The sequence below is a fragment of the Cuculus canorus genome, chromosome 1, assembly GCF_017976375.1.
Source record: "Cuculus canorus isolate bCucCan1 chromosome 1, bCucCan1.pri, whole genome shotgun sequence".
NCBI lineage: Eukaryota > Metazoa > Chordata > Aves > Cuculiformes > Cuculidae > Cuculus > Cuculus canorus.
In genome coordinates this window covers 20,623,804-20,647,819 of record NC_071401.1, presented here as the reverse complement: position 1 = coordinate 20,647,819, position 24,016 = coordinate 20,623,804, and the positions used below count along the sequence as shown (strand labels likewise).

Sequence of the window (24,016 nt, the reverse complement as noted above, 5' to 3'; positions counted from 1 at the left end):
TCCTGGCACAGAAATACGGTTTGCTGAATTATGTCATGAAAAGCAAGAGGTAGGTAGAGATGTGACTCAGGTAGTTAGCAGTGCCTAAGCAAAACACAACCCTAAGATAGAATTGATGCCAAATGCTGCCCTTTCTACTGCAGCTAGAAATAGAGTTCACATCTGCAGCTTAGGGTTTTAATTATGTACCCCAGCAGGTTCAGGGAATGGCTGCTAAGATTTTTTCTTGTTAGATTTTTGTAACCTTAAGTTTAACAAGACCTTTTTAAAAAAGGGCACTGCGACCGACAGAAACTGAAGTGTCTGTTTTGTTGTTAGCAATGTTTAGGCAAAGACAGCTCAGCAACGTAAATTAACTTTTGTAGTAAGAAATGGTGTAATCCTTCGGGTTCAGAGCTATCCTGTGCTCTTACAAGACATAAATTATTACCCAGATCTGTAAACTCCAGTTTAGAAGATTGATGGACCATCATCAAAAAAGGCAATTTAGTCTTGAAACAGGCACCAAAGTTCTAAACTTTAAAGTTCTAAAGTTCTTTCAGAAAACTGGACTTCAGGGTTTGTCCTCTGCATGGGTAGATAATGGATTATTTTCTTTGTGTGTACACTTTTAAAGTGCTCATCACCATAAGCATCAAAGTGCCAGAGAAGCATTGATGGATTTGTCCTTGCAGGCCCATGGGTTATAAGGTACTACTCCCTTCATCACTTATTTTACACATATGGCACTTAAGCTGAGAAAAGTATGCTGAACTGCCAAGGTCAGAGAGAAACAAAATCCAGAATCCCTCTTCCCCAACCTCAGTCATAAAGGCATCATTCCTGACTTAGATGTGGCTCTCATTTTTTTCAGATGTTTTACCATTACGTTCAGGGCTGGTAAAATTCAGAGTTGTTTAACGTCTGCTCATAAGGATATGAGTGTATAAGCCATAAATGCCTCTCGGGGCACTGGTTCCAATCTCCTCTTGTTTCATAGAATTATGCCATTTGGTATGTTAGATATACATAACTAACTCTATCTCAGGGTAATTAGGTTAGTTTTTCTTCCATACTATTCTAATAGGAAGACAGTTACCTGTTTCAAATTTTCCAATCTCTAAAATTCTTCTGATTTCCCACCAAAATCTTTATGAAACATGCATAGAGGTATACCGACAATATAGAGGAGCATTAACCAGGAATTGCAAGGAATCTTTTCATTCCTTTGCAGACTGCTTGGGAGCTCCACCACTTGGAAATAGTTAAAGAAACCCAACAACCCCAAACAACCCCAAACGAAAAAACAGAAATGTAACAAAAATGTAGACAGATGCCAGCCAGTGGAAACCTCTGCTAGCTCAAATGAGCATACATATACTAGTTTTTAGGGTCTCGAATAGTGTGATTAAGCTGTGCCAATCCCACCTAATGCCCTCTACTTAGACCTTTAGTGTATCTGAATGACTAACTTGTGCAGCTGCGATATGTCAATATGTATTAATTTTTCCTAGAAACAATTATAATATTACGAATGACATCAGGCTGCAAGAGATTTCCTTGACCGTTCTGATGATAAAAGATCTAATTTAGCACATATGGCTGTTTTTAACAGGACCAGTAAGCTAGACCCAAACTTATAAATTTGTATGTGTCCAATTACACGTCCAGACAAGCAAGCTTTCAAGTGAGCAGCACTGTGTTTTCTGCATCTTTAAAATCAGGGATCAATTATTTTCCTGGCAAGATAAACAGATGGTTTGCTTCAACTTGATCATCCACGTTTGAAAAAAAATACTCTTGATTTTAATGTTCATAAAGGAGAAGGTAGGTAGTTACTGCACCAGAGAAAGAGAGGGATGACTATTAGTTAAAGGCTTATCATTGCTTTGAAGTTTTCAAGCAGGCTAAATTCAAAGCATGTATTTTATTGAAAAGGCACAGCACATAAATTTTGTTGTAGCATTTGCACTTCACTAGTATCCACTTTGTCCAAATTGTTTTTTTCTAGCTTTTCCATTCCACATGATCCTTGATAGAGTAAATTAAAATAAAAAGTAGAAGTTAATGACAAACTAGAGGTAAAATTAGCAAGAAGATTGCTTTCTTTCTGGGAAAGAAAAAGAGACATGGTGGAGTTGGTAATTCAGTCTTCGGCACAAGAAATGTGCCCATGAATTTTAATTTAGTAACAAAGACAGCACGTTTGTCATTGTAAAAAGAGACTAAACAAAGAAAAGAATTGACACTAACAGAAAAAAACCCGACTGTGTGGTTCTTCAGGCACATGAATTCGGATGGCTTAGAAGCCTCCACTGATTAACAGCAACAACAACAAACCCTGGTTGTCCCAAATACTATCTGTTTCTACCTTTTTTTTAATCTTGTTGAGATATTTGCTGGACTGATCTCACGAACCTATCAAAAGCTGTAATTATTCAGGGTGTTTTGTCCTGGCCAGCATGGAGTTAACTAAGGTGTGCAGCTGCATTATCACCAGTTGGGTATTTCTATTGCATCACGCTGGGCCAATTATTCTACTGAGACCTGTTATTTAATTATAATTAGCTTCAGAAGCAAGATGATCTTGTAGGACTTTGCATAATTTCTACGGAGGTGGAATCATTCCTAATGAAGCCCACCATCAGCTTCACTTTTAAAGCATTTCCATGTTTTCTAGTATCGTATGGACACCGTCTCTCTGCAGAGTTGCTGTATCCCTGCTCCCTTCAGCAGAGCTGAATGATTTAAAATAGAGTCGGATGCTGCTTGTGATTCCTCCTTGAGCATGGGGAGAGGCACCATCACCCAAAAATCATATAAGCCCATGAATAGCCCCCTGATGCGGTGCACACACAAAAGTGAATGAAGTGCACCAGCTCTTCATCCCCTGGCCTAAGCAGGGCTAACACCCACTGCAGGTGGTCCTCAGCCCTCAAACTCTTTAAGGCCCTTTCTCTATGACCTCCTCCTTGGGTAACAATGCATCTTCATATCCTCAGGTAATTTTGGAAGGGGTAGTTGTGAATAGAGAGGACGGGATGGCGGGGTAATTATGTGGGTGGGGAAGAAGGTTGATAAAGAGCTCTTAATAGTCACGTTTACATGCTATTATTTCAAGCAAGAAAAATAAATACAGAATGACTGCAGGGCCATCAGATGCTGAGGCTAGGGGTATAACATAGAGAGGGACGGAAGGTAGAGCAGGAAGGAAGAGAAAGCAAGGGGTTGCAGAGTGGGACAATCCCAAATCTTTTTCTGAGATTGCACTCTTTCCCCCCAGCTAGTCCACATAGCTTCAGTGGACATCCATCGAGCAGAAAATCTAATATAACCTTTTACAAGGAAAAAAAAAAAAAAGAAAAATATATATGGTATAGAAAAAAATGAGTTTTTTACTAATAACTTTTTCTTATTATTTCTGTGTACTTTTACATCTCCATGGTCCTTTTCCTTCCTACATCTTGCACTTTGTAAGACACAAAATAAAGGTGGAATTCAGCCTTCCTAATTGGTAACGGGAAGTCTTCTTTATGTTTAAACACAATGATCTGTTTATTGGAAACTGCTCTTCTGTAGTACCAGCCATCTCTTCATGTCATGCTGTCTGAATAATGCCTCTTGAGGACGGGGAGAAAGAATAGCATCGCAGTCAGACCCCGTGGGGTTATAAATAGCATTGTAGCAGTCTGAAAGGCTGAAGCCATCATTAAGTTGCATGCAGCTGTAGTGGTGTAGGTGGGTGAGTAAGAGCAACTCAGAGATGGGATAATGGTAACCTGGTACACAAGCGTCATTTTTCATCGATGGCGTCACTCCATTGGGTTATTGTATTCCCCCTAAATTAGGTCTCTGTGCTTAACAGAGCTGAAAATCTCAGTGAAAGGACCGGTAAAGCACATTTGAAAGAAGATTAGAGTGAAAAACAGATTGTTGTGTGTTGTGATTTAGACCAGATTGTGATAAACTTTTCTCATTTTGGTCAATAATTGCCTTTATCAGCAGCAAAGTAAATGGGACAGGAACTGGCCTTTTGCAAGCAGCATACCAGCTCCCTGCATAAGGGCAATGATGACTTTCACTGGGCAAATTAAGACGTTAACATAGCAATTTAACCCAAACTGTCCTTTGAGTGTTTTCCTTAGCAACATGATTCATTTTCTGGAAGGGATTTTTTTCAGTGCCAAGGCAACAAAGGTCTTGAATTTGGAAAATCCCTTTCAATTTATTATTAGTAATCTGGTTGCAGATATACACAAATTGAAAAATCCTGCATTAATTTCTCACAGTTTATATATAAAGCACATGAAAATAATTAGCAGCCTATGTTAGTTTGAGCTTGTACACACAAACATACTATTCCCTCATTTCCAAATGAACAAATTGAGATCTTGATCCTGCTCCCAGTGAAGTTGGTGGGGGAGTTGCCTTTAACTTCAATAGATATATGACTCAGCTTAATTCCCCCTGTGGGACCTGTCAGTGTGTAAAGATTCCTTGGAGGTTAATTGCTTGCAGGAGTCTTTGCCTAGGATGTAAAAGGAAGGTGCAAATTGCAGAACTAGAGCATTAGCTATGTACTGCAGCCTGGAAAAGACACTGTCATTTAAAGCAAAGGGATCTCTTATTTCAGTAATCCTCATCTCAATAATTAAATGTGGTCATTGATTACTTTAGAGTATGTCTTAGAGCCATTTCCTTTGCCATCTTGCCCATTAGCTGTTGAAGTAGGACAAACGCTTTTATGTTTTCCTGAAGTTTCTCTTTTGGCTCTTCTTTTGTACTCTCTTTTAAGAGTACCTTTTTAAAAAAAAAAAACAAAAAAAACACTGCTTTAAAACCGACTTTTCGAAAGTACTTATAAAAGAATCATGAAAGAAATATAATAGAGTTGTGGGAGTGAAAGAGAGAATTTCTAAACTAAGAACCATTCTCATTTAGACTTTTCAGCTTTAAGGGAATGACTTTCTTGTTATATAAATGAGCTTTTTGCTATTCTGAGAAAGCTGAAAGATGTATCACTACTTATTAAAAGGGGAGGGAAGGGTTTGTTTCTTCATTATTAAAACTCCATATTTTTTCTCTCCTGTCACATTTTTTGTAATCCTTTCCCACCTGTATTACACTTGGAATAATCCTTCTCATTCCTTGTCACATGCACATTAAACCTCTTTAAATTACAGTCTTAGAGCTTCTAAAACAAGCGTTTCATTTTTGCTGTGCTAAGTGTGATGACGATTGTCAAATCACCATTCAAAATGTCTAGCATATACCAGTATGAATTTATTCATGGAGGAGTCCTCTTCATAAATTACTGTACCTGGTCAACCATAGTGTGTAATGCTGGCACTGCCTCTCAGTTCACTGCAGCCTTTGTTACTTATCTGGAGTTGAACTATTTGCCTGTAAATTACACAGTACATAGCTCCATTTTCCAGAAATACTTATGAAAGTGCTTCTGTTTTTATTTACACATTTTCAAGCATTCTCAGTGAAAAATAATATTAATTTTCTCAAGAAACAAACAAAAAAAAAAAAAGCTGGAAAACCATCCATGAACACCTCTTCAAAAGCATCTCTTTTTTGAATCAGAAATTTGGATGACATTTTGCTTTTTTAGGATTGTAGAAAAGCCTTTGTATGTGAATGATTAATTTACTGAAACTTTGGTGTGTAACTTTGATGAGATACTGTAGCTTGGTTTTCTTCAAATATTGTAAGAAACTGGAAAGCATTCAAGTTTATAGTTGGAACAGTGTTTTGCCTTCTTACTTGTGGCAGTCCTGTTTATAAATTTTGCTATACATCATTTTGCAAAATCCTGGTGTGAAGTTATCTGAATACTATATACACTTCCCAGCCCTTAAAAAATAATAATTCAGATTAAGAAAATATTCGGGTAACTATTGGTCTCCAGTATAGGAAGTTAACACTTTTCTCAGACACACTCTTTAGTGTGCTGCATCTGTGCCTCACTAGGTAGTACAGGAATGTGGAAGGACAGACTGACTGCAAGAGTTTGAAGAGGGTTTTAGTATACTACCAGTAGAAAACCTATGACAAGACTGGAAGATTATAGCATTTACTTTTAGAAACTTGACAAATGTCTAATTGACTAAATACTGTTGTCTTTGTTCATGCAATTTACTAGGTATTTTCTTTATTAAACACAATGACATTTTGGAAATATGACATACAAAGCGTGTTGTTAGTCTGTCAGTACCTTCTCATGTCATTTCTGTCTCCTCAAGCACTTTTTAATCTGCTCATGAGCTTCAAATATATGTAAAAGAAGATTTCAGATTTTGAAGTTATCAGAATTTCTTATGTTTCAGAAACACTACTGGCTGCAAAAAGAAGAGACCCAAATTACTGGCTCAGTTTAGCTCAGTAGTGTTTTCTGCTTTGTCTTTTTGTCCAGCTTGTAGATAGAGGACAGAGGGATGAACTGGGGGTTCCCTCCTCTGAGGGGGATTGTGGATTAAAAAGGGTATTCAAAATGTATGTGACGGATATAGGTGAGATATTTATGGAAAGGAGTGTGCAGGAACATAGGAACATAAATCTACTGAAATGCAGGTTTGAATAATGCTGTTACAAGTTTTTAAGTGACTAGCACAGACCCCCTAGAGATACCAGGGTGGCTGTGAGATTAGTTTACAAGTCCTGTTGAAACTGGTTTTGAGGTTAACTTCTGATACATGTCTTGTCTTATATAAATGAAATGATATTTCCTTTAATGTTGCTGCTAGAGTCATTCTCTTGGCCAGTTCAGGGCCTTCACTGAGTCCCCTTTCAGATACTTCCTTTTCCCATGGTCTGAAGCAGATAATTCTTGCCTGCACTGACTTGAGAACTTCCCTCAGGTAGACTCAAACTAACACAGATCACCAGCGATGGTCCATATGGACCCTCTCCATGCTGTGTCGTCATTTCCAGTCCTAATCTCAATTTCCCCTTAACTTCCCATGCTCAACACTGTAAAGCAACCACTTCACCCCGCCATTTGAGTCATTCTTCAAAACTCACTCTTTTCATGGGCATACCCCAAAGCTGAGGCAAGCAAGACCTGGGCAGGTGGCAGGCTGCGCCTGCTGCTGCTGACTGTTGGAGAATCCTGTGGTCGCTCCCAGAGTTATTTGCTACCTCATTTGACCTACATCCCTTAAGCCCATTTGTTTGCCTCATCCCCTAACTATACCTTGTCTTTGAGAGTATGTCTGTGCTACTCTCAAGGGAAGTAATTACAGCATTTACAGTCACACCAGTCTCAGTGGAGAGGTGGTAGGGTTGATGGACTTTGTTACTTCTTTAGCATGTCTGTTCTACCATGCACTCTGTCTTGTCCCATTTTCATTCTGCCTCTTGCCTGAGGTACATTAAACCAGTTTTAGTTATGTACACAGCTCCAGTCCAAGCGTAGAAATATTTTTAGACAATAAACTGTTTGAGCAAGGACCACCATTTGTTATGAGTCTTCGTCAGGAGTCATGCCATGGGACATTGTTTCACAAAATTTTCCTTGTAGTACATGAACACTGTTCAGATTGTCCATAAAATGTTATTCTTGCTGTTAATTCTAAGTAACAGTGGTGAACCAAAAAGTTATCCAGACTTGGGACTGAAAGACAGCTTGGGAACCAAGCACAGGTGTCTGAAAGAGCCTGCTGATGGCAAGAACTTATTTTTTCGGCATTTATATCTGTAAGCTTAATAGAGATAACCATGCTTAGAAGAATATGCTGATTTGTCCTCCAGTAAAAAATTTGTGTATGGCACCAGAAACACAATGGGGGCCGAGTCCAATTTAAATACTAAATGAAAATAAATTTCTACATTGCAGATTGGAAAGTGCCCATAGGAGGGCTATGAAGTTAGTGAAAGGTTTAGAAGGGAAACTGTATGCAGAGTGGCTAAAGTTACTTGGTCTGCTCACCCTGGAGAAGAGGAGACTGAGGGGAGACCTCATTGCAGTTTACAGCTTCCTTACAAAGGGAGGAGGAGAAGCAGGTGCTGATCTCTCTGATGACCAATGATAGGACCCGAAGGAATGGCAGGAGGATGTGCCAGAGGAGATTTAGAAAAAGGTTCTTCACCCAGGGGGCAGTGGAGCACTGGAACAGGCTCCCCAGGGAAGTGTCCTATGCAGGAACAGGAATTGGACTTGATGATCCTGTGGGTCCCTTCCAACTCTGGACTGTGAATCCAACTCAACTCTATGAATCATCGAATGATAAAATGGTTTGTGTTGGAAGGGACCTTAAAGATCATCCAGTTCCTGCCAGACCAGGCTGCTCAAGGCCCCATCTGGCCTTGAACACCTCCAGGGATGGGGCATCCGCACCTTCTCTGGATAACCTGTTCCAGCGCCTCACTCATCTCTTCTTCCCTCCAATTCATTCCCCTATCACTACATGCCCAAGAAAAAAATCTCTCTCCAGCTTTCTCTTAGGCCCCCTTCAGGTACTGGAATGTCGCTATAAGGTCTCTCCAGAGCCTTCTCCAAGCTGAACAACCCCAGCTCTCTCAGCCTGTCCTCTTATGGGAGAGGTGCTGCAGCCCTCTGATCATCTTTGCAGCCCTCCTCTGGACTCATTCCAACAGTTCCACATCCTTCTTACATTGAGGATTCCAGAACTGGACACAATACTCCATATGAGGTCTCAGAAGAGCAGAGTAGAGGGGCAGAATCCCCTCCCTCAACCTGCTGGCCACACTTCTTTTGACACAGCCCAGGATATGGTTGGCCTTCTAGGCTATTTTATATTTATAAACATAGTTATTTTATATTTATATAACTTAGTGTTCTATACCAGATACACTTTGCTGGGATGAAAAAGCCTGACAGATGATCTGAGGCTTCTTAAATTGTTTTGGGCTGACCAGGAGGATCATTGATATCATGTAGGGAAGGGGATTACTTAGTCTGACGATGGTAGCTGGGAAATAAACTCGTGTTTGAGGAGGAGTGAGCGCTGGTACCAGCGTTGTGCAGCCGTGGGACAGAGCAGGAGCCCGAGTAAAACCCGCGACTCAGCTGCGGGTGAGCATCACCGCCTGCCTGGGGAGGCAAAGGGGGCGGTGATGCTGGGACACTTTGAAGGCACCTTGTGCAGCCGCGCGGCTCCCCTCGAACATCCCACCCGGTGAGTGCAACAGAGGCTCTCTGCAGCCGGGGACGGACCCGCGGAGCCGCCTCGGGGCGGAGCAGCAGCTGCCCGGGGCTCCGGCCGCCCCGCCTCCCCCCCCCCCCCCCCCCCCCCCACTTCCCCGGGCGATGCGGCGGCGCCGGGACGCGGGGCCCGAGCCCAGGTAAGGGAGTGTGGGGCTGCGAGTGCCCGGCCGGTGCGTTCCTTCTGCCTCTCTCCCGCTCCGCCGGCTCAGGTGCGGTTCCTCCCGAAGCCGCTCTCTCCGGGAACTTCTCTGCCGTGCGCAGCTTCTGCTTCTCGTTACTGTTACATGGTCTGGGGGGGGTCCGCCTGGAAATTTGCGAGGGGAAAGGGCTGCGCGGGGGTGTCAAGTGCGCGGGGGCCGCGGCGGCGGGGGAGGCTCTGCACGGCTCGGTTCTGCCTGGATCGGTTCCGCTCGGCTCTGCTCTGCCCGGTTCTGCCCTGCCTTGCAGCCGGCCCGGCCCCTGCCGAGACCCTGTGAATGAAGGGGATTAAAACCAGCGACGAGCGAGATTTCAGGCGTCTCGCTGCAGCACGAGAAAATGCTTTCATCCCCAGAGGGACGGAGGCTCACGAAACTCCACTGTCGGTGCCCTCGTGAGGGAGCATCCCCGCAGCTGCCGGTTCCCGTGCCGGCTGCCTCCCCGGCTGCGGACCCTCCGCCGCCAGCCCCGCTCGCTCTCAGCCGCCGCGGCCGCCTGGGTGGGAAGGGGACAAAGAAAGAGCCGGGGCTGCCTCTTTCCCTGCTGTGCGTTTTCTCTCTTTTCTTTCGCGCGTGTGTGTGTGTGAATCCCCCACCTCCGGCAGTGGCGGGTTTGTGAAGATCTCGCTGGCTTTTACAGAGAGAACCGTGCCGTGACCTGCGTTTTTAAAGTCAGACTGGGCATCCCAGTGGCTTCTGGCGTTGTATAGAGTGCACCTGCCTGCCCGGCAGAGACCCGAGCCAGGGGAGGCACGCGGGGTCCCTCAGCTTCCCCAGCACCGCAGCTGCATCGCCCACGCTTGGCTCAGGGGAGATCCCTTATGCAGCATCTCCCAGTCACAGACCCTCTGGTCACTGCCAAATTAAAGTTTCCGTCGTGCTGTCATGACTGCCTTTACGTACTTCTGAAGCTTGTTTTCTTTGGCAAGGGAAAAAGTACTTTTCTGTGCACTTGATGTAACTCTCAGGTCTGCAACTCATAGGGGACAGACAAGACAGCTGAGTGTCATGTAGCCTTCTGACAGCAGCAAGTGTGAGAAAAAATATGTATGTTTTCCTCTTCTTCACCTGCTGTGTGAGGATTAGGTGGCACTTGACGGCACGCTTGGATTTTAGGCTGAAAACTTCCTATGTGTCTTGGAGCTCAGTGCTGAGCTCTGGGAGGAGGAAGACTGGATTGATGTTGGCATTTTCTCTCTCTGTTTGTGGGGATTATATTTTTAGTGGTGTAAACTAGGTGTGGTAGTCATATTGAATTTACTAGCTTATTAAGCATTAGAAAACCAAGTACATATTGAAATTATTCTGGTCTCTTAAATTGCTAATGAGTGCAATTATATATATACTTTGAGGGAGTTATGAATGTTTTCTCTACAACATACCTATGTTTGGCAAAAAAAAAATCCTCCTTAATTTTGCGTGTGTCTGTATTTCTTAGAGTGGGGCTCAAGCTTCTTTTAGTTGGCAACTTTGTAAGGATTTTCTCTTACGGTTGCTTTTGTTTTCCTGATGCAGGCAGTGCAGCCCGAGGAGGTCAGCTCACCCAGTCGATGTGAAAGCAATACCAACCGAGGTGCAGCAGATGAAGAAGGGGCAGCGAGGTCAGCTGACGGAGACAGCAGTGTCGCTCTGAGCTACCCCAGCCTCCACCTCCATGCGTACAGCGTCGAGAGCATGACAACATTTCCCAATGGTTGTGGAAATGGCACCACTGTTACTTGTATAGTTATGGATAATAAAGAGCCCCCAAGCCAGACTAACTGTGTCAGTCATAATGGCGGATACAGCACCAGCAACAGTCACGAAGAGGAAATCCCAGAGGATAAACTCAGCCCTTCCAAAATCATGCGCTTTTTCACCACCCCTCGGAAACGGGCTAATTCCAGCTCTGACAGGCCTCATTCTCTAGTTTTGATGGGAAACTCGTCCACATGGAATGCTTTGTCTTCCATCAGAAAGATGGGATCTTTCAAGAAGCTCAAGTCTTCAGTTCTCCAAGGAATTCAAGCAAGGGAATGCTCAGACATCTTAAATGAGAATGATGTAGGCAAGCATGGTTCAAACGGGGCAGTGATGCAGGTTCAGACTAACAGGTATTCCTATACGGGCCCTCTACATGATTTCCAGAATGCAGTGGATGGTTTAGCTTCTGACTGCTCTGATGCAGAGGAGAGCGATGAGTCTTTCCTGAGGAATACTCATCGCTCACGCAGCATCAGGAGGGCTTATGGTGCTGGCCGTATAAACTTGCTAGACATGGATAGAGTTCAGAGTCATCACAACTGTACTAGGCCAACATCACCTGTCATCGTAGAGCCAAAGATCTGTGAAATTTTGGTGAAAGACTCTGAAAACAACCGGATCATTTATCGGAGAAGCAAAAGTTCAGATAACTTGAACTTTCTGAAAAAAAGCTCATTCAAACGGAAGTCCACCTCAAACCTTACTGAGCTCAAGGCTGCAAATGAAAAAGAAGTGCCAACAAGGACCGTGAGTATTAATTCTGCTGACTCAGACAAAATCAGTGGGAATCCTGAGAGGCGATCCAAGCGATGGAAGAGCCCTATCAGGGCAAAGGATTTTGACCGAGTGTTGAAACTTGTCAGTAATGTTACAGATGTTGCGTGGAAGAAAGATGGCTCGAAGAGCACAGAACCTTCTCCCAGTGAGCAGTCCCAGAGAATAAGGTCAAACAGCAGACTGCACGATGACTACTCCCGCAGGGTTTCGAGCAGCACGGATCATGACAGAAAGAGATGCATCTCCCCAGTATCTAGTCCAGACTCTTCCTTGCCGGGAACACCTTGTCTGCAATGCCCTGCAGTTGCTCAGGATAAAGAAGCTAAAATGAATGTAACTGTTGCTGAAGATGAAAGCCTCAGGACATCATCAGGTATTCCAGACTCTGGCAGCTTATCACCCACACTCACTGACATTAGTCCATTTCCCAATGAAGTGTTTTATTCAGACTTGGATGAACCAAAAGCTACCCAGCAGTTTACATGTGAAGCTGAAAACCATCATGTTCCACCAGTGAGGCCAACTACTCCAAAACCTCAGAGTCCCACCGCAGAGAAGATCAAGTGCAATATGGGTTTCCAGTGCCCAGACCATCACAGCACGTTGTCACTGAGCTCATCAGAGAGTGAGGATAGAGCTGAAGTACCGGGGCCGAAGCTGGGCAGGAATCCTGTTTGCTTCCAGGACTCAGTGCAAACCATGTATTATGATGATGGAAATGAAGACAGTGGCATAAGCAGCCACTCTCAGTTGAGCCTCAATTTAGCCTCTGGTGCTGAAGAGAAAAAGGAAGAGGTAAGAAAGAAAGAAAAATTCTTTAGAAGCTGTATATATGTGTTTATATATATGTAATGTATCAGGTTTTGTCTGTATTAATGCAAAACAATGCAAACAATGCAAACTAACCTGAATGCTAATGGCTGTTGCAGCTTGTTATTGGTAAAATATGCTGACAGCAATTATTTCCTTTAATATATTCTTTTTGGATGCTAACGTCAAATTATATTTTCTGTGTGCATTAGTATAAAAGAGTTTTGGCAGCAAAGCTATTCCTGTATGTTTTTAAGGGCAGCACTCTGTTGATATACCCCCTTGTCTTGTGGTCTTGTCAGATTTTACCAGCCTAAGCAGCATTTCCTTCCAAGCTGAAAGATCTCTAAAGATCTGAGTATTTTAAAGTGGTGTTGATGCACTGGGAGCTTTGCAGAAGCTGGTAGTGTTTGTAAAGCACTATGGCCTGAAAAAAAGCAATGTGGAAATTTAAGCATTCAGCTGTATCCGATATTTTTGCCACACTGGGATGGCCGTGTTGAGGGTAAGATGGGTATTTATTTATTTGCTTGCAAATTTCAAACAGCAGTACTCTACCTGCTGGGCTGAGAGTGTTGCTGCTCATGTTCTGGTAAAGACAGAGGCATCTAATGCATGATTTCATATTCCCGCTAGATCTATCGCAGCATCTCTGAGCTAAGTTCACGTACTAACCGTGTGCCCTTGCCTCAGCTAGTGTGTGAGTTGGCATTGGAGCAGTTGCAATGATTCATCAGTGTTGGTGAAGGGCCGTCAGATGTATCCTGCACCTTTCCGAGGCTGTGTGGCTCACCTCTGCTCTGGCAATGTACAGTAATGTAGTTTTGAGCTACTCAGGGTGAGGCAGCAGAGAAAGGTTTGCCACACATTGGGAAAAATCCACTGGGGCAAAAATGCCTCTGGATCTGTATGCATATGGAAACCATTTTCAAAATAAAGCTAACATATCTTTTAAGCTGCCTCAGTTTGACCTTAGATGTGAGATAGACAAAGGCAATTGCTGCAGCTGTGCAAACTTCAGCCTTTCATGCTGTAGTCTTACAGTATCTGCAAAGCCATCTTACTTTTGAAAGGCTGACATGTTTTTTGCAAACTAACTGTAATTGGTTGCAGAGTTTATCAATACTGTCCTTCTGCTGGAGAAAAGTGTTTGTTACTATAGTGCTTGCAGCTATGGCAAGACTGGAAAAATAAACCCAATGTTGGGGCTCTGAGGTTACTCCTTTTCTGAAGTTACAGAGTTGCCAAAGCCATCCGTCGTTTCCAAAACTCTCACTTAAAGGCCTATGCAAGATGAGTTCATACTGCCAGAAGCGGCAAGAGCCCCAGTGTGGATGCATGTCAGTTGTGTTTCTCGGAATAAAATGAGAGTAGAATTAATGCTACTCATCTACCATCTAGTGGTGACCCAAAGGAAATTCATCTTGTCCCTCCCCTTGGCTCCTGACAAACCAGTACAGGTTTTAAATGAACGTGTATATTGGGTGGATAAAAGTTACTGCAGTTTTAGTTTTAACACCACATTCTGTTTTTATCTAGCATGCAATTTAAACTTTCTCTCTATATTATAACATATTTTAGGTTAATTGTGGGCTTTTTAATACTTGCTTGAATTGCCTAAAATATGGAGCATGCACTGATGGCAGCTCTGGGGTTGTGTGGTGGGCAGGCGGCTGCTGTAGGATGGAGCCCTGCAGGAGGTGAAGGAAATGGTGGCCAGGGGATGGACTCCTCCTCTGCTTGGGCAGCTGTAGTCCCCTCCCTCTGTTGCAAGCACTGGCTGGAACTCTCTGTGTATGGCAGAACAACTGTTGCCACCCAAATTCTCTTCTGATCCAAAAAACCCAATGCTTTTGGAGGTGGTAGCTGCAGAGTGGAAGCAGGAGATGTGCAGCACAGAGTTTACTTCTGTCTTACTATGCAAGGGGTGGAAACTCTGTCCTTTCTTTTTCCCATGCCTGCTTCCCATCCCATATGCAACCCTACAGCTGTGACACTCAGAGTGACTGCAAAACAGGGAGAGTGGTATGGTCTCTCCCTGCCACTTACTTGGAGAGTTTCATATCTCATTTCCTTTTCCTTTGCAGCATGCTTCCTTCAGCGTGGAGGTAGCTTGGCACCAAAGATACTTATGCCAGGTTATTTTTTAATTGGAGTTTGTGCGGCCTGCAGGCACTCTTATGAATGCCGCATACTCACACAATGAGGTCATTGGGGTTTGAACTTTTGACTACAATTCATTTTTAACTCTACCTTACAGCTCCACCTTACAGAAATGTATCCACCTAGCAAGTTGTTCCTGTGGCAGTCCAGTGCTTGATTCATTCTCAACAATCATTTGAGATGTAATGCTGAGCAATGTGGATCCCAAATTTTTAAGACTTTGTCTGAACTTCAAATACACTGCGTTGATGGACAATTCCCCAGTGTTTCCACATTCATGCATCTTCTTTTCTGTAAGGATTTAATGTAAAAGCCAGTATGTATTCCAGTACAGCCACTAAAATCTCTCTGACTTGGAGATATTATTTCGGTATGAAGCTTACAAGGTGCTAAGCAGTCAGCCCTCAAACATGTTCTCCTTTCAGGACAGACTGCCATAGCTGGGAGCAATTCTAGTTTAATCTCTTACGCACTCATCTAGTAGATCAGATGGCAAAAGTCATCTGTGGAACTTGGTCCATCTCTGTATTTTCCCAAATGTGGAAACAGAACGTTGTACCTTGCATTTCCCCACACTGTAAAGCTGATTTTGCAGTCTTCACACAAGGGCATCTATCCATTTATTTGATATCCTGTCACTTCTGTCACTTCGTTGGTTTCACCAAATTGTAAGATTTGGCCTGGAGCTGGGGAGGTGTTTGTCCTTCTCAGTTGTTGGTCCTGCCAGAGGTTTCTTCCCAGGGAAGAGCTAATTAAGTGCAGCCTGGATGTGTGCCTCAGCGCTTCTTAAGCTACAGAGGCATGAGTCACCAAAGCTCATATGTGGCAGCCTGTGCCTTCCCAGTCTGCTTTATGCCACTGTCATTTATATTCAGTATGTTGCTTTTAAATAGCATCAGGAGATGATCAAGTACAAGTTTGTATTTTGACTGTTCTGTGTCGTCTTTGCGTTCCTGAAGAGGAGCCCCATGTCACTGAAAATAGAAAAAACTTGAACCCTTTGCTTTGGACTGGCACAGCCACCAAGGCTGCTTAAACAAAAACACAGTTTTGAATTTGTTTCAAAAAAGACAAATCAAGTTATTTGAGATTTCACCTAGTCTTTCACAAGCTCCTAGAGCACCTGCTATTTAAGTTGCCTTGCTGGCACCTGGCTTCATAACCCACCAGACTTTTTATTACTTAAATACCTTATCTGCGTGACTATAAATGTATAATAAATTATAGCAAAGGGGTAACTCTGCTGTAATTAGGGGTGAGTCACATTTTGTTTGTAGACTGCGTTTTAAGTGCTCTAAGACCTGTCTGTTGATTGAGTTATGTTCATGCCATGTAAAATTTGGTGGTCAACTAATGCACATCGTGCAGTCCCCCAGCACTGAGCTGTTGGCAAAGTTGAGCTGATCTTTCCCGTACAGATCTTTAGGCTCTGAATAAGCACACATGGCTTAGCTTGAGAGACAGTTTATGGAGGAGAAAAGGAAGAAGAGCTATATGGGTGGGAATACAGAGAGGATTCAGCTCTGTCCTCACAGAGCAGCTGTGCAGAAAGGGATGTAGGGGTTCTAGTCAATGGCAAGTTGAACATGAGCCAACAGTGCACCCTGGCAGCCAAGAGGGCCAACCGTCTCTTGGGGTGCATCGAGTACAGCTTGATGGGAGGAGGTGATTGTCCTGCTATACACTGCACAGGTACATCCTCCACCCTGAGTACTGTGTGCAGTTTGGGGCACCACAGTATAAAAAGGATTTAAAGCAACTGGAGAGTGTCCAGAGAAGGGCTACAAAGTTGGTGAAGGGTTTAGAAGGGAAGCTGTATGCAGGGTGGCTAAAGTTACTTGGTCTGCTCACCCTGGAGAAGAGGAGACTGAGGAGAGACCTCATTGCAGGAGGTATAGGTTGGGTATTAGGAAAAGGTTCTTCACCCAGAGAGGGGTGGAACATTGGAATAGGATTCCCAGGGAAGCAATAATGGCACCAAGCCTGACATTATTCGAGAAGCATTTGGATAATGCCCTCAGACACGTGATGTGAATGTTGGTGATTTCCTAAGCAGGGACAGAAGTTGGACTCGATGATCCTCTTGGGTCCCTTCAAACTCAGGACATTCTATGTTCATCCTCCTGATTTCTTCCTTCAAAATGTGTCCTTACAGTGGAGGACGAAAGGGTAGTGGCTCTATGTGTTCATGTTCAAAACCCACAAAGAACGTGCAGCAGCCAGGAGATAAGGATGGGCATCCTCGCTACCTACTGCTCCAGAGCGCTGTGGGTCTGGGCGTGAGCACATGTGCTGGGAGTTAGTTGTTTGCAGCTCTCCAGCCTCTTCTTTTTGTACTTATTCACCTCTAGTTCATCCACGTGCAGTTTAGGATGTGACTTAATCAGATGAATCTGTGTAACTGAAAGTGTGCTAAACTGTAAAGGGTGATTAGGTAAAGTAAATAAAGATAGGAACTTTTTAAACTAGGGTTACTCCTCTGGGTCTTGTAATTTTGAGTGAGGTCCCAGACTGCAGTGGCACTTTGGTCTTGCTGACCACGGGGCCTGGAGACAGCAACAGAGCACTGCAATAGGCTCTTATAGCATCTCTGATGGCAAACTTCAGTTAGACTGAATGATATTAGATTTATGCTAAACTCTGAGCTGCTGCTCTGCCCAAGTCAGGTTATGTTTACAAATGTCTCCACCCTTCACAGTTGCTCAAAAACTAACTTGCAACACTGCTTGGCCAGAGCTCAACCAGAAACCACTCTGCATTGCTACAAAGCCAAGCTGCAGAACTGATCACTGAAATGATGCAGAAGAGAGCCATCCCGTTGCAGCAAAAACTCTTTCAAATTGCTGCAGCAGAGCTGTCTGCCATTCAGTACATCCTGTAATCATTTGTTGCTTTGTCCTCTACTTGAAATAAGGAAAACAAAGCAGTGGTGATAGTAATCTCAATTCTATATCAGGTTAAGTTTTAGACCAAGTAACTCTGCAGTGCTGAATAAAATTGCCCATTCCTGACAATTATATAGCAATACATTAGTTACTGTCATCCCTACAAAAGTGTCTAGGGGTGCTGAAAGGGGGAGCTCGGATGGATTCCACTGCCGTTAGCCTTGGGCAAGCTGCTCATTTTCCTTACTGCATTTCAGTTTCTCTGCCTTTTCAGAGTGTCTGACGTTTGAGTCTACTGCACCTCTTCTTTGACACCTCAGTAACACCCAGACGCTCCTCATGCTGGGATCAGGAGTAATAATACCCTTCAGAGCGGAACAGCACTTCTGGCCATGTAATTTGTTTTTTACATTGAGCGTAGTGTCGAGTTGTCAGCACTGAAATCCATCTTGAGACTACCAAACTGCACTGTCCAAATTAAGAAGACACAGCTGTACAATTTCCTCTGAGCCACTTGCATTTCCCCTTTCTGGCATCCAGAGGCTGCTCATGGTACCAGGAGGCAGAGCAGGAGGCTGTGGCAGGCTGGGAGAACGGCCAGGTCCTGGAGGAGACTGAGTGCAGCAGCCCCAACTCTTCCTATTACAGGCTCAACCACAGCAGCCTCACCCTTACTCCACGCTCTAGGAAGTAATTGCAGACGTAGAGTTACCCAAGGCAGCTCCACCCCATGCAAACTGGAGTTAGTGACTGCTGCTGGGACCTGCCGGTGGCTGGGCTAGGGGTTTGGCAGGGACAATGAGGCTTTGCTCTGAAAGGATGGAGAGAGAGGGGAGCCAGAGGAGCTCTGCCTGGAGAGACAGTGAAGAGATGCTAAGGCCTATGGCATTTTATGTCTTGCTTTTAGCATAAAGTTCCCCACTTCCAGCCTGTGGTTATCATCTGACTTCTGAGGTTCGCCAGCAAATATTACAAAGGCAGCTTGTTTTTCCAAATAAAAGGACCTGTTACTTGATCTGGGATGTTCTGAGTCAATTTAGAAATTACTTAGGGATTTATTTAAGAATCATTCATGCCTATACATCTTCCAAAATGCCAAGGATATGAATACTCCTTTATAATATACTATGTGCTTGCTCTTCCAGTTCAGATGCTAAAGTAAAGAAGGGACAAGTGCTACAGCATCACCCGGCTACCCCCAAGTATCAGTCAGTGGGAAGGAGTTTTCTGATTTTAGCACGCTTACATTTTTATATGACTGATGAGGTTATTTCTGCAAAGCAAATACGTTTCCCTGCAAACTCCCATGTACCAGTCGGAAATGTGAGCTGATACAGTTTTGGAAATGAATTAGAGGACAAGACAAAGGAAAACCTTGAGGCTGAAGAACAGATTTGAGAGTCATGATATCCAACTGTCATTTCCAGTTCTGCCCTATGCTTCCTCTGGGACTTACAGGTCTTAACTGCTTTGTGTTTGCTCCTTATCTGTGAAATGTGGATGTTATGAAGGTGAACGTGCTAATCTTGGTAAGGCATGTTGCTGAGAGGGAAAGCATTATGCTTGTTGATTACAATAAGGAGGCTTTCAAGGATCATATTAAATGAAGCAAACCTGCATTAAAAATGCCAAGTTTTGATTGTTGTTGTATCTATATAGCCTGATCTTTTAATGCGATTTTATAGGTATATTTGTTAGTTGAAACGCCACAATTGCTTTGGTGGCAAAATCCCAAGAGCAGAATTATGTATTTTTTTCGCAGTTTCTAAAACTTCCAAAATTGCTGTTTTACCACAGTAGTTTGTGTTGCTAATGGGGATTGTTTTTACCATATTACAGGGCACAGTAATGTAATTGTACGTTCTGACAAGGCATAGTTTTTCCTGCATCTGTTCTAGGAGTTCGTGCTAGTCCAGTGCAGGAGTATTCCTTTAGGGGGTCCCCGTTTGCAGCAGTGCTCTGCAAATTTTTAAACTGTGGGTCCACCCAGTTTGGGAGGAGGGGATGAAAAAGTAGATTATCTTGCTGTAATGTTTATAACTTACAAGCAGCTAAAACTTATGTTAAAATTTGAATATGATTGTATTACTTTGATTTCTTCTGCTTTGTTTGTTCGTATAGGTGTAAATGCATATGTTCTTAAACAGTATTTTTGGAGTTGTTTCACAGATCCTGTTTTCCTATCTTGCAGACCACTGGTTGAATAGCACTGTGTATTCTAAGGACAGATAATTAATGCATTTATTTGGGGTTTTCTGAAAGGCTATTTAAAAAGAAAAAATTGGTGCTACTAACAGAGGAGGCAGAGGGATGTAGAGAAAAAGAATACAGTGCAATTCGCTTTTACTTAAAAAAGAATAGATGAAAAATTTCTTATTGTAATTGAATTGGACTGGTTTAATAATTCTGGCTATTTTGTGATAGAGGATGTAGGCACGGGCTGAATGAATGCTTTCTTCTACAGTAAAAGCAGCCGACTGAACATGAGCCAGCAGTGTGCCCAGGTGGCCAAGAAGGCCAACGGCATCTTGGCTTGTATCAGAAATGGGGTCACCAGCAGGTCCAGGGAGGTGATTCTCCCTCTGTACTCAGCACTGGTGAGACCACACCTCGAACACTGTGTTCAGTTCTGGACCCCTCACCACAAGAAGGATGTTGAGGCTCTGGAGCGTGTCCAGAGAAGAGCAACAAAGCTGGTGAGGGGGCTGGAGAACAAGTCTTACAGGGAGCGGCTGAGAGAGCTGGGGTTGTTTAGTCTGGAGAAGAGGAGGCTGAGGGGAGACCTTATTACTCTCTACAACTACCTGAAAGGAGGTTGTGGAGAGGAGGGAGCTGGCCTCTTCTCCCAAGTGACAGGGGACAGGACAAGAGGGAATGGCCTGAAGCTCCGTCAGGGGAGGTTCAGGTTGGATATCAGAAAAAAATTCTTCACAGTAAGAGTACTGGAACAGGCTGCCCAGGGAGGTGGTCGAGTCGCCTTCCCTGGAGGTGTTTAAGGAATGGGTGGATGAAGTGCTTAGGGACATGGTTTAGGGAGTGTTAGGAATGGTTGGACTCGATAATCCAATGGGTCCTTTCCAACCTTGTGATTCTATGATTCTGTGATTTCCATGGTAAGTATAGCTGTGATGGTATCATTGTTGGAAATGATCAGCCTGTTGGATCAACAAGGAATCACTGGGCTCACATTGTACTTCAGGACTTTTTATAAAATCTGGAAAGAAAGCAATAAATATATTTTCTCTGGGAGGCTGTACTGTATCTGGTGTCTCTTAACCTCTGTGTCTCATAAGAGTTTGCAAATAAAAATATTGATCATGTCCATGAAACATAAACCAAGCTTTTGACCTCAGTTAGTAGCGATGATAAATGAACTTCAACTAATGCTCCCCCACAGCTGTTTAGCAACAGGAAGAAGTGCAAAGGTTAGTTTTTATCGTGTCGCTGGGTGGAGACATGTTGTCTGGACTTTTACTCTTTAAGTGAAGGTGATAAAATAATTTATGACCGCTAGGTCATGATCACTTGCTCCTTTGTATTTTTGCTAGCTTATATGAATTGAAAAATCAATTTTTATAGTACTACTGAATTCCTAGCATTTGGTAGTTAATATCAGTTTTTTAATAGTCACTAGTTACAATACCAGCACATAGCTGTCATTGCTAGCTTTGTACATTTTTGTATTGACTCCTAAACACACATAGAAATATGTACTCATGTGATCAAAATAGAGAGATACCTGTGTCATAGCACAAACGCTGTACTTTTTCCCTATGAATATTCTAATTTTTGCTTTTAAGCCTTGTAATTGACAGAAAATGATATTTTCTATCCTTCATAAGTTTTCACTGAAAATATGTAGTAATCATGTTTTGAAACTTCTCAGCCTCCTTATGTTTTCTTTGTTATTTATTCTCAGCCAGAATTATTATGTGTTAATTTATTACACTTTTTTGTAAATTGCATTTGGAAATGAATATGTGTTTCTTGTAAAGACATTAGCTAGGAGTTGGACTTGATGATACTCATGGGCCCCTTCCGACTTGAGATATTCTATAATTCTATTATTAAATTTTGATTATCTCTTTGTTTTCTGGATTAGAAAAAGGCAGCTATGGTTTGCAATGCTGTATATTAGCCAGGCAACTCAAAAATACAGAGGTGCAGAGACATGAAGCAATGCAATTTATCGTGGAGCTAAGAGAACAAAAAAAAGGTAAAAGGGAAGAGCTGTTCTAGTGAAAACCAGCTATAAAGTGTCATTGAGCAGCATCTCTCTGGCAGTGTGTGCCCAGCAGCAGCCTATTCTTGTGGCCGTGTGTCATAGCCGCTGTGTTGCAGTTCCATAGAGGAAAGGGAGGAGGATGCTCTTTCCCCTGGGGACCAACAAGGCTGAGGGTCCATATCTAAGAGGAACCTGCCTGTGGTTTCTCATGACTTCCCAACAGATTGCCACGTAGAGACTGTGGAATTCAAACAATAACAGGTACTCTGCAGGTATTTGACTTTGAATGAGAATTAGCTTTTTGAAATAAAACTTCAATATAAGGTCAAATAATAGTAAGCTCAAAATAAGCTCAAAAAAAATGGATAAGATATGGCCTATAGAAAAAGAGGCCCTGCCACCTTTCCTGTGTGGCAAGAGAAAATAACTTTCTAGAGATTTAAGTCTCCCCTGCCATACTTATCTGTATGTATACATTATGAAGCATTAATTGTATTGATATATTTAAAACATTAAAATAAAATTTAAAAGATCCGAATAGGTTATGGTAGGGGTAGAAATGCTGATTAGTGGGCAAGGAGCTTCGGTAATCTGCACAGGCATCAACATGCTTATTGAGCTGTGGCTTTGTTCTTTAACAAAAATTCACCCAAGGTTCATTTTTTGTCTTTGCCAGTGTGGTGGGAACAGTATGTCAGCCCTCACAAGCGCTCCAACAGCAGCAAGTTGACCAGCAGCAGACTGGTCAGTGTTAGGTCAGACTTACAGTTTTGCTTTTCCTGCAATGGAAAGTGTGTTCAGGTATAGAGTGAAGTGTGTGTTATTCATGATTGGTGTAACTGTGCCAGCAAAAATCCCACCATGCAATTTCAGGTACTAGCAGCAAAAATGCTATTTCACTGATAAAAGTTGCATCCATATAAGCAACACTTTATCAGTACTGTAGAGATCAGACCTCCTGCTCCTTGGGCAGCACTCCCTCTGAAGGCGATTTTGGGTGCTGTATTTATGAAATATACACTGTAGTCTGTGTAATAGCTGCAGAACTTGGCTCTCATCTGGCTGTAAAGGCTGAGCTAAGATTTCAGTGGTTAAACACCTGATGCTGGTGTTGCTTACATTTGTATTAATGAGTAACAGGGAATGCCAACATCAGTCATGTGCCATCAACTGCAGCAGGGTTGTACCAGTGCCAGGCTGGGTTGAGTGAGATCATGATGAAGTCCTTGAAGTTGCTGTGCCTGGATTAGGAAATCAATCTGTGCCCAGGCAAAGGAGACATTCAATGTGGCTGGGCTCAGGCTCCGCGGTGTAGTTGTCTGCCTGAGAGCTGTCTGGTAGATCTCCCACTGTAGCTTGGTTGACATGGTCAGGGGACCCTGTGCTGACAGCCTAAACAGCACAACTGAAAGGGGCACCTAGAGTTGAGCTGCCTAAAAATATCTGTCAAGTGCAGTGAGGGGAAGGTATCCAAGACAGCTGTGCATAAACGGAAAGCGCTTAGTGAGGAAGCTGCATCTTGCTGGAGTGGGAGATGGGGACCGAGCAGGATTCCTCACAGTCTGGGAAACATGTCTGTCGTGCCACCTATATCTGCAGTCAGGTTTAGCATCTAATTCCTTCCCATAGTGCTTTTTAGGCTTGGCTGACACTCTCGTTTGGGAGTACAAGGTGATTGCCTGAACATAAACACCCAGCACTGCTGGAGGTGCCCTGACTGGTACCCCATCAAGTCCAGGGGCTGCATCTGGGTGGCCTAGTCTTCCCATATGTCCCATGTCATATTTGCACGATGCATGCATGTTTGTGCGTGGAGATATTTTAGATCCCTTTGGACATTTGAAACAGCACTGCATGCATATGTGTAGGCAACAGAATCTCACATGAGACTTTTTACAGGCTCTGATGAGAGGTTTAACATCTACCTCACAGACACTTGCATGGCAGACATCAGAATTTAGATATGGGGATCTGGAGCTGAATTGCCCCTGAAGAATGACATGTTGCGTGGGAAAAACATCAAATAAAAGTGTAGCCTGGATCAAAGTAAATGTTCATTTTG

At 43.2% G+C, this 24,016-nt stretch overlaps 1 protein-coding gene across 5 annotated transcripts in view; it reads left to right on the top strand.

Moving 5' to 3' along the window:
- SPATA13 (spermatogenesis associated 13) overlaps positions 1-24,016 on the top strand; it is a 148,390-nt gene that overhangs the window by 90,921 nt on the left and 33,453 nt on the right. For 4 of the 5 annotated variants that reach the window (XM_054058636.1, XM_054058601.1, XM_054058607.1 and 1 more), the window contains exon 2: positions 10,867-12,666. In XM_054058636.1, coding sequence (XP_053914611.1) covers positions 10,867-12,666 — 1,800 coding nt within the window. Of the gene's footprint in view, positions 1-9,255; positions 9,292-10,866; positions 12,667-24,016 lie in introns of those variants that run through there. The other variant, XM_054058617.1, reaches the window with a different exon arrangement.